At 41.1% G+C, this 11,188-nt stretch overlaps 1 protein-coding gene across 2 annotated transcripts in view; it reads left to right on the plus strand.

Moving 5' to 3' along the window:
* Nucleotides 1-89: 89 nt before the first annotated feature.
* GABRD (gamma-aminobutyric acid type A receptor delta subunit) overlaps nt 90-11,188 on the plus strand; it is a 13,449-nt gene continuing 2,350 nt past the window's right edge. For both annotated transcript variants that reach the window (XM_005427639.2, XM_005427638.2), the window contains exons 1-6: nt 90-337; nt 7,079-7,191; nt 7,740-7,807; nt 8,162-8,382; nt 9,179-9,261; nt 10,572-10,709. In XM_005427639.2, the coding sequence (XP_005427696.1) occupies nt 270-337; nt 7,079-7,191; nt 7,740-7,807; nt 8,162-8,382; nt 9,179-9,261; nt 10,572-10,709 (691 nt within the window). In that variant the 5' untranslated portion in view covers nt 90-269. The remainder of the gene's footprint in view (nt 338-7,078; nt 7,192-7,739; nt 7,808-8,161; nt 8,383-9,178; nt 9,262-10,571; nt 10,710-11,188) is intronic.

Genomic DNA, 11,188 nt, shown 5'->3' on the forward strand with positions numbered 1-11,188 from the left:
CCGCAGAGGAGAGGAGAGGAGGGAAGGAGAAGAGAGGAGAGAAGAGGAGAGCTGCCCTGCTCCCTGCTCCCGTGCCGGGCTGCCTGCATGGCTCCCGGGCACTGTGGAGATTGTGGGGGCTGCTGCTGCTGAGCAACCATCCATCGCTTTAAACTCAGCCTCAACTTAGCGCAGCAGGCAAGAATGGCAAAGCCACTGGAGCTTTGGAGCTGCCAGGAGAGCCGGGGAACCTGGGTTTTGGTCGCTGCTGTCTAATAAATGGGAGTAAAATGGAATTTCTTACCTGGGTTTTTCCTGCCTTGATTCTACTGTGCACCCAACAGCACAGGTGTATCAGGTAAGAAAACATCTTCTCATTCTTTCTTAGCCTGGCCTCAGGCAGCCGTTCTCTCGGGGTAGCTGGAGTGAGTGATGCCAGCTCTGGCTGGGGCTCCCACTTTTGCCCAGGGATGATTTCTGCACTTATGGGCCACGACTGCTTTGAGTGAGTGTTCAGGAGAAAAAGGGCCCTTGACTGAAGAGTTTCCTTAATGTGCCTCATCTGTTTCAGTTTTTTCTTTCTTCATTTCCTAGCCGAGGATGCACTTCTGCCAGTTGAGCAGCAGTTTCTTGGCTTAGTCAAGGGCTGTGTTTTTAACAGGATGCTCCTGGAACCTTTTCCCGAGGGCACTCACTCTAAATTGGGGGCAATCACTTTTTGTAAGGCACTGCAACATCCCAGCTCAGCCTCAGCCCCTCCAGCAGCTCTGTAGGGGCCTGCTTGAATGTGAAACTCTTCCCTAAACCCCAGCACAACCAGTGGGGTACGAGCTGAATAGCTTTGCTTAGGGCCTCTGTAGGTGCCATTAAAACCCCAAAATCCAACCATCCCTTTCTAATGAGTTCATTAAGTCTCCTCAACTTGGGTTAGCAGGAAGACACTGTCAGAGATCTCAGGGGAAAAATTTTGGAGAACTCAAACCATTTTTTAAAATAATAAATTTTAAAGAAAAATGTATATTTGCAGCTCTCTGTCACATTTCCTCTGAAGGTGTTAGCTAGGCAACCAGCGCCGGTCTCGGTATATTCTTATTCTCTCCAGATCTGGAGGCTGGATGTGGAGAAAGCTTGCCATGATTACGCAATGAAAATAGAGGGGGGAGTAAAAAAGAACTTGCTGCATGTAAAAACATGCCTACACCCCCCAGAGCAGGGGTGGTTGTGGCATTAAAGGGGTCTTACATCTCCTGCTTCATAGACATCCTTAATAGCTTCAGAGGAGTGGAAGAGGCAAAGTGGGAACTGTAGTAAAACATAACATTGTTGTTACACGTTTTGGAATTAATCAGGGAGATCTGATTTTTTTCACTGGGAAGGAAAAGAATCTTGCTCAGAGGAAGTGTCAAGTCAACTGCTCTTAGGATTGACAGAATGATTTCTCCTGTGACCTTGAATCTGTTATCCAGGGTCAGACCCTGACATCCTCTGAAGCAATCCAGTGGTACAGTGAAGGCAGAGGAAATACTGCTTATTACCTAAGGGCACCCACATCTTGCCCATCATTTCAATGATCCTGTTTCTCCCTCTGCAATTGGGCTACCATTGAAGCTGGGGGTTGAAAAGTGATGTTTGAGTAGATAAGACCAAAAAATAGAGAATTTTGAGGAAGAATCTGTCTTCTGAGCCTGTCTCTCCAAGGTCTGCTCCTAGGCACAGCAACTGCCAGGATATGTGTTTGTTGGATACATTATTTATTTTATTATTAATTCCTTAATTGACTTTCTCCAGTTACACAATAGTGATGAATTGTTTGGTAGGAATACATCCACTCGTGGCAGACTCAGGCAAGGCAAATTCTAACTTAAATTCCAACTGTTCAGGTTGTAGTCTTCCAAATATTTCAAAGTGTGAGACATTCCATGGTCAAGGAAATCTTCTCTGTTTGGATTCAGGATTTAGGGTGGCTATGGCAGGACACTGTTTAATCTTGTAAAAAGGGAGTAGCCTTGCTTGCATGTGTACTTTGGATCAGTTAAATAGAACTGAAGTGAAATTTTATCCTTTCATTAGTAAAAATATTTTTGGTACAAGATGCTTTTATGAATAGCAGCATATTAATGGGCAAAACTGCCAATGGCTTCATTTTAAAGCCCTGATTTTGTTTTTTAAATGCAGTGTGATTCAGAATTTTGATAACAGAGGCCATCCAACACCCCTAAATTCTCTGCTTCCAAGTTCTGTGCACTGTATATTGAAAAAAAACCAATATTCCAAAAAGGAGGAACATTTTGGTGATTTTGAAATTCACCAGTAAGACAAAAGAGACAAAAGACTTCCCAAAAGCAAAACTACCAGTGAAAATAATGTTATGGTTTGGCAGAGGGGGGAAGTGGGGGATGTATGCAGGCTGCGTCCTCAGAGCATTTCTGAATACCCTCCTGGGGTGTTTTAGCTGTGTGTAAAGCAATTTCTCTGTCATGTGTGTTGTTTGTCTGAAGTGAATGAGCCAAATTCAGCCTAAGTCAGCACATTTTTGTCAGGTAAACATTTTTTATAAATAGTGGTTATTGGTCTGCTCAAGAAAGTGATTAGTAGCAAGGAATTTGGCATTTAAATGATTGACAGGTCTTCAGGACAAAGACTGTGGCTTCCACTATTTTATCAGGGTTTGAGATGCTGTGGATGCTGCAATAATAAATGTGCCACAGTGAATGAGATCATCTGCAGAAAGACATTTAGGGAAATATTTCTTCATTTGTGTGAGGAAGGAGCACTTCTGAAAGGAGTTTTGGGGTGTGTGTCTGTACTGTGTAATTTCTCACTGAAAGAGATTTTAATTCTCTAATTAGAAGAGGTGTATATTTAATATTTAAGTTTCCACTCTGTTAAGTGACTTTTATACTCTTGCATTTAATTGTCATTCTGCTGTGTGTCTCCCTAAGCCTTTTACTTCTATTTGTGGAAACAGAGCAGCTTTAACACGTGAATGTATGCAAAGAGTGGTCCGTTTTCTGTAGCTTAAAACTGCCAGAGAGGCTTTGATGTTCTAAAGGTTGCCATGAATTAAGCCTAATGCCTTTTCAATTACATTTCAAAATACAAAACATATTTACAGTGAGCTTCCCTTAGAGTCTGGAATGGCAGATGGGAAGGATATACATACTGCTCTGGATAATCCTGGAGTTTGGCAGAGGTCAGATTTTTCACTGACCTTGCAGGATATTCCTTGTCTTTTTCCCAAGGAAAAGTTTTCCTCAGTGCTGATGACATCTGGGACATCTGTCCCAAATGCTTATCAAAATGAAATATACTGGTCCCAGTCCTCCAGTCAAACTGTTTTTTCCATCTGCCAGGTTAAAAGATTCCTATAACAACAATGTTACAATCCCCAGTAGAATCAGGTTAGCAGATCTAGAGAAGAAACAGAAGATGCAAAAAGCGATTTTCCACATCTTGCTGCTGTGTGAATTTTTCAGAAGATCAGTGCACCCTCCTGACCAGTGAGGCATCAAATCTGTGTCCTACTGGCCACTGACTTAAGGATTCTGAGCCTTTTTTTGCAGTGATCCTGGAGATTTTGGCACTGCTGGGCAAAAATGAAATTGCTAATACTAGCCCTTGCTCAGCTGCTGTTGTGCTCTCATTCACATGGAACTTACAGATTGCCTCTTGCTTTGGTGTGATTTAAATACCAGATATTTTCTAGTAATATTGATAAACTTCTAGCAAGTGTTTTCAAGCAGAGTTCTGGAAGAGAGCACAGACAGGCTAATGGCTCACTTGTCTGACAGGCCCTTTGAAGATGTGCTGTCCAAGTTGGTTGATGTTTCTCCCCCAGATCACTCCACATTTGTAGGAAGTCCTGGTCCTGCAGCACCTGGGAGGGAGGTGTCAGCTTGGATTGGAAGGATTTTGGGATATGGGTACTTTTTATTCTGGAACTGCTCGTACTTAGCTCTGAAAGAGACATTTCTTTGCTCTGTCATGTGACATTCATTGCTTGGAGTTGCTTTATCAATATTTATCAATGTTAGGGACAGAGGAACTCCACAGGTTTGTGCAGCTCATCAATGGGGATTTCCTTTCCCTTTGTCTATGCAGGAGAGCTCACTATTGCTTTCATGGTTTAGACAGCAGTAATCTCTTTTCAATGAGCTCAGCTGAAGTTCTCCCAGTGCTCCAGATATGGATGGATGCAAACATATCCTCAAAAATATCTGCTTGAAATGAGATGTGTACAGAGTCAGAGTGTGGATCATCTTCTTCAGCTTTCCCTTTGGGAATGACTTCCAGAGGGACAGAGGTCCCCAGGCCTGTTGCCATTCAGCAGGGAGGCCCTCCACACTGGCCTGTGCAAACTGAAGAGAAGCTTTTCAGGAGGTTTTTACCCCTTGGATTTGACAAATCAATATCTTGATTTTACAAAGTCCTTTTTCTTACTGAAACAAGCTTTACAGCAGTTTACACTAGGAAGTGAAGTTGCTGAATCAACTAATAACAGTTGCCTTTATTTTCATCCTTACTGCTTACACTATGAAAAGTTAATCCCTTCCAATGCATCTTTTCTATGCTAGTCTTCCTTTTTCAGGTACAATAATGAATAATATTTTAGGCCATTTATAATCTCAACTGCTTTTCAAGGATGAAGGAAATTCTCCCACCATTCTTCTTGTAACTTTAAAGCACTGGATGTGATGCGTAGAAGTCTAGAGGAATGACTCAAAGGGGTTTTCACCACATGGTAAATTGAGCCATAAAATTATTTCAGCTGTAATATTTTAATAACCCCCCTGGTATTAAGTGCATATAGCTCCACTAACTCCAGCACATTTGTTACACTGATGATCTGACCCTAAGGCTTTATTAATAATAGAAACAAGATTTATTTTAATTGTGTCACGGATATTTAAGTAAAACTCCCTCTAGATTGTAATCTTCTTAAAACACATGGCAGGCTGTAGCCCTCAGTCTTTAACCCAACTCTCATCATTTTAACTTCCTTTGAGCTCCACGGCTTTCCTTAATGCCATTAAAATAGAATCCTGACACAGGAGAACAGCTGAACTCCAAGCTTTGTCAAAACATGATCAGCACATGGGATACATCACTACTGTGCTGTCATCTCTTGACTTGAATTCTGTTTTCAAAACACTTCCCTGAACTTGGTTGCTGCTTTAGCAACTGAAGCTGAAAGGCATCACCTTCTATTGAGAAGTCAAAGAGATTTTCAGTAGATATATTTATTCAAGTGTATTGTAGATATTTAATTAGGAAAAGACATAGAGAACCATTCTTTACATATAAAAGGATCTCTGACATTTTACTGATTAGAAACACCTTTCCATGTCTATGGCTGGGACTTGTGAATTACAAATGAGTATGTTTTTAAACAAACTTATTATAAAGCTCTAATTACATTACAGTAAATAATGCTGGCTGGATGATTGAAAGACCAGCAGTCTGATAGAAAGAAGTGTTGATATAGTTGATGAGACCCAATAAAGAAGGAAAAAACCTCTGTCAACATCTGTTATAAATCTTCAAAGCCCTTGTCTAAATCAATTATGTTATTCCAATTTATGTAGCTGAAAACACGTCCTGGAGTGTTCCAAGATCCTTCCTCAGAAGAGACAGAGGGACCTGAGAAGTAGCTGGGATACTAATTTGAGAGGAACATACAACAGTGTTATAAATCACATTCTGCTGGGAACTAATGAAGCTGCACTTGGAGCAGGGTCCCTGTGCTGAGCGGTCACAGAAGCTTTGACAGCTCTGCTAATGCAAGACTGCAGTGTCTGTGCTGCTCAAAACTTACACTTACACGTTGTAATCCCAGAACTCCTTTCTTATATAATTGAGTCCAGACAAGAATTTGAAGACCGGGGCAATCAAAGGTTTTTCTTTCAGTCTCCGTGAGAAGAGTTGGTTATTGTAGGATACTCTGTTCCTGTGCTGGCAATAACTGCTTGTGCTGAGCTGAATGCCCAGGCTGGCATATTTTGGAAAGAAAAACCATGTGCTTTATGTGGGTCAATGTCACATGAACACTCTAAGAAAGTTATGTAAGTACCAAGGCAGAATGTGTTTGTGGTGTATTACTCTGCAGCCTTCCATGGATATTTAACCATTTCTCTTCTGTTGCCAGTCAGAGTTACCTCTCAAATGCCACATTTCTAGCTGGGCTCAGTGGAAGATGCTAAACCAGTGCTTAGGCAGCTTTGATCCAGTACTTGCATTCAGTCTCAGGCCCTCTCAAACCACTGGGAAATCCTCTCTTTGCAAATGGTGCTCTCAGACATTGTCCCAGGCCCTCATTTATCTCTTCCTGCCCTGTCAGTCACAATGCAGAGAGAGGAACAATGTGAGCAGGCACAGATCTTCAACTGGAGCCTGCCAGGCTGAACAGATAATAAAGACAGCACAACCTTGCCTTTATTGTAAGAGATGGAGGAATTTCCACATCACTGCTTGTGCCAGGGCTGAGGGGCTGGCAAATGGCACCAGACTCTGGGCTAAAGTCTTCAAGGAGCATCACTGGCCTGGCAAGAAAAGGCACCTGAGAGAGAAAGCCTGATTGCTGGGAGAGGCTGTGCACGAGCACAGATCCCACAACAACACATCTTCTCCCAAGCAAAACCTGCTGCCTGCTATCCACATTCCAGATGTGCAGTTTTTCCTGTTTTCCTGTCACATTTGACAATGCACCAGCCTTCTTGATCCCAGCTGTTGTATAGTAAGAAGCTGTCACAGCTGCATTTCAGAGTTCACAGATGCATTTTAGGCAGTATACAAAGGAATATATATATTCCTTTCTCTCATGCTTTTCTAAGTTTCTAAATCTATTTTTCCTACTTTTTTTAGAAAGAAATAAACTTTTAAAAGTATGTGCTTGTACTTAAAGATGCCACAGTCTTGCCTGAAATTTGTTTTGATTTAAACAGAAATACCTGAAATTATTTTCTTACCTATAAAAATCTCCAGGATAGCTAATTCTACTGTAGGTGGTCTCTGGTGTAAAATAAGTCAATAACTTCCATTTTCTGTCATTCTTCTGTTTGTAAACATGGGAAATTTTAAGACACTTATTCTCTTTACCCAGAGCTATGAGTGACATCGGAGATTACATAGGTTCCAACATTGAAATCTCCTGGTTGCCCAACCTGGATGATTTGATGAAAGGGTACGCACGAAATTTCAGGCCTGGGATTGGAGGTGAGACTTGGAGAATGAATAATGTCTCTTTGGCTCTTACTATCCTTCTGATGTTTATGTGAAATTCATACTTTAAATAATTAAAAAGTTGTGATTGTCTTTTCCTTGGATGCTGGAAAAAATAACAATCAACATTTTGCTTGATTTTGACAAGAGACAGACTGTTCAACAGCAACACAGGCTTCTGATGCAGTTCTTAAATCGTTGACATCTAAGTTGAAGGAATTTTGTATTTCATTAAATGGTGATAATTTCTGCATCTGCTTGAAGTCATGCTGTCTTAAACTAGATAATGTGATTTCCAGAAAGGATTCTGTGATTTTCAGTAGTTGTGATTTTATCTTGTGTCTCTTATCACTGAAGTGAGGTGTGCTGTTGGAAATTGAGGGCACAATTGTTAAAAGATTTAAAACTCTTGCTTTAGGAATGTACTTTATAATGGAAAATGCTTCAGTGAACTGATGAAAGAATTAACAGTCTGGGGTCATTGATATTTTTATGGGTACCATGATGATATAAATGACCCCACTCAAACTTTTTTTTCTCAGGTCCTCCTGTTAATGTTGCTCTGGCAATCGAAGTAGCCAGCATTGACCACATCTCAGAAGTGAACATGGTACAGTATCAGATTTTAGTTCTGCTTTAAAAAAAGCAAAGGTTCAAAACCAGAAGCTGTATTTGTTGAGTTATGTAAACTGATTTTCTCTGTCAAGACCTATGCAACTCTTGCAATGTGTTATGTATAACATTGATATTGAATCACATTTTTATATCTTGTGCTTATCCATAGTAGGAGCATATGACCAAAATGCAAATGCTTGGGCAGCTCCCTAGCTGACTAAGTATAAAAATATGTATTTGCACTGAAAGCAAATAATATATTTCTAGGCTAAGACATTGATTTTTGGCAATGTTCCAAGACATTATCATTGTCAGCATCACTTCTTAATTAGGATTTCTCTTGTCACAGGAATACACCATGACAGTATTTTTGCACCAGAGCTGGCGAGACGATCGTCTGTCTTACAACCACACCAACGAAACGCTGGGCTTGGACAGCAGGTTTGTGGACAAGCTCTGGTTGCCAGATACTTTCATAGTCAATGCCAAGTCTGCCTGGTTCCATGATGTGACTGTGGAAAACAAACTTATCAGGCTCCAGCCAGATGGAGTCATTTTATACAGCATCAGGTGAGTGACAAACAGTGCAAGTGTTCTCTGTTGTGTGTTAACTTTTTGAACGTTCTATAATCACTCAGCATTCCTAGGAGGATTTCCTGAAATAATTAGGTAAAAATTGAAGAAAAGCTCCTATGGCCCTATCTTTTTTTTTTTGTAAGAAGTCAGGAAGGTCTCTTTGGCAGCACTAGCACATTTTGCACTGCAGAGTCACTGGTCATGTCCAGAATGCCCTCCGTGGCAGAGAAGCCCCTCATGCCTTTGGTCACTAGGCAAAGAGGTGCTGAATACAGAGCCAAGATTCTGTTCTCCACTCCCTCACTTTAATTTCCAAGGGAGCTGTGAGCCTGATTTAGGCTCAGCTTCCCCATCTTTCACACAGACAAAATAGCATTTCTCACTTTTGAAGAGGGCTGTGGTTGGAACTCAGTAACTATATTGACAGTTAATTGTGTAATGTTCTGAAAAATAATGAATGTGCACCTTTGAAACTGTAAGTCCAAAGTCCCCCTTAAGGTATTGGTAGTGATCTTGGGGACAGCAAAAGGGAGGAGATTGAATCAGAAAATTCCTTTTTATCATCATCAGTAGCTGCAGAATCCTCTGACGTTAGACGAGTCATTTGACCTTTTTTCCAATTCCCTCTGCCTCTGGGTTTCCCACAGACTCAGGCAGCAGCCAGCAGGACTTTGAAAACAGTTTCCTTTGTCAGTATTAAAGTTTCAAAGTTTTCCACTCAGTCTTTTGAGTTCTGAAGAAAAGGCTCTGTCTGAATGTCCCTAACTGGTGTTCCTGTTGCTCCAAACAGGATTACCTCAACAGTGGCCTGTGACATGGACCTTTCCAAGTACCCAATGGATGAGCAGGAACGCATGCTGGATTTGGAGAGCTGTAAGGGCTGAGTACCTCTGTGTTTTGTGTAAAGCTGCATACATGGTGCTAAGATAGCTGCACTTGGCTGGGATGATTCTGCTTTAGTCACTTGGGGTTTAAGTGAATAGAAATCTCTTCATTCCCTGTGTTGGGCATTAGGCTGTGGACTTTTCAATACCAGTTCAACCCTGGTCCAATCCAAACCTCTAGGATTTGATGTAGGGACAATGAACAATGTACAGTCCTGCTGACAAATGTTTGGAACTTTGTGCTTCATGTGAAACCTTGTGCAGTTGTGACAGTCACTGGCATTACTGAGGTTTGTATCAAATCCAGTGAGAACAAGTAGAAAAGCCCACAGGCAAAATGCGATGTGCTATTTTTAATTTATGAGAAAGTAGGAAAAAGAAAGAATTCCCTGCTTTTAATGAGTGCCATTGTGACTAACCTTCACACAGCTCTTTAACTTGCCTTGGCATTCGTGTATCTGTTACACAGAAATCCATCAGAATGCTGCATGGATGGGCTTAATTCATTTGTACTCACAAAGGAGGGTGAAGAATGGATTTATATTTTATCCAGCTTGTATTTAATCTATGATCAGCATGTAATTCCCATGAGCATTAATACTTCTGAATGAAAATTTACCACTGACACAAGCAGGGACCACCCAGTCAGGGAAAAAGAATCTGGATTTTAGATCAAGGAGCCTGCAGGTCCTGAGAGTTTCAGAGATCTGGGGATAGCAGATCCTGACAGATCCCTTGGCCTGTTGATGCAAGTTTCTAGTTTTCTTTTTTGTCACTGACTTTGTTTTCTAGGCTGCTAACCACAATACCATTTTATCCTGTCAAAAATAGCAATCTACAGTTTTACTTACATAATCACCAAATGCAGAGGCAGCAGACAGTGCCCCAGCAATTCCTTCCCTCTCCCAGCGAGTTCTGCAGGGAGTTTTGGTGGGGGTTGAAGGTTTTAATTGAATTTGAGGGTTTTCATTTCAGTGAAGAAAACAGAAATAAAGTCTCTTTAAAGAAATTGATGCTTTAGTAGCACGTTGTCAATGAGCAGCAAAAGTAGGAAAGATTGGTTTCCTGTGGATTTGCATATTACATAAATCCTTTCATTCATATCCCCCTTTCTGCCGTGGCCCTGGTGCCTTGCACCTCTCCAAAGCAGAGAGAATGATCCAGACTGAATCTCAGCACGTTTGCAATGTATCTGGTGGAAATCAGCATAGCAGAGGAATTAAAGAACTTCTACTATGAATTCTCTAAGCTCTGAATTTCTGCCTTGAACTTTGTGTTTATTCAGCTTTCTTTTGGCAGATGGCTACTCTTCAGAGGACATTGTCTACCACTGGTCAGAAAACCAGGAGGAGATCCATGGACTGGATAAGCTGCAGCTTGCTCAATTCACAATTACCAATTACCAGTTCACAACAGAAATTATGAACTTCAAATCTGGTAACAGATTCTTTCTTCAATTCAGGGACAGTATCTGACTTTTTTCCCGCAGAGAGAAACCTCCTCTATCTATAATAGAAAATCCTTCTTCTTAAGTAACTAATTTAAGAACCTGTCAGGTTTCTGATAAGAGTTTCCTCCATCTTCCACTTGTAAGAAGTGCCATTCTTTGCTGAGCCTCTAGGTAGCCACTGTAGCATGTTCTGTCCTTTAGCTCTCTCTGCTTGACAAATACTGAGTGGAGTAGCCAGACAGCACTTGATAAAAAGCACTTGAGGTATAGCTCACATTTTCTTGACCTAATTTGCAACTTCAGATCAAGAAAAATTTCCATTAGCCCTGATGTTATGGAGCTTATGACGTTACAGTCAGATCAGTCTAATTCTACCCCGTAGAAGTCAGTGGTGTGTATGTCTATCACTGGGCTTATTGCAATGTTTGTACAAGATTGGAGTCATTTCTTTCCTGCTGATTTTCAA

Source organism: Geospiza fortis, unplaced genomic scaffold (genome assembly GCF_000277835.1).
Source record: "Geospiza fortis unplaced genomic scaffold, GeoFor_1.0 scaffold37, whole genome shotgun sequence".
Taxonomy (NCBI): Eukaryota; Metazoa; Chordata; class Aves; order Passeriformes; family Thraupidae; genus Geospiza; species Geospiza fortis.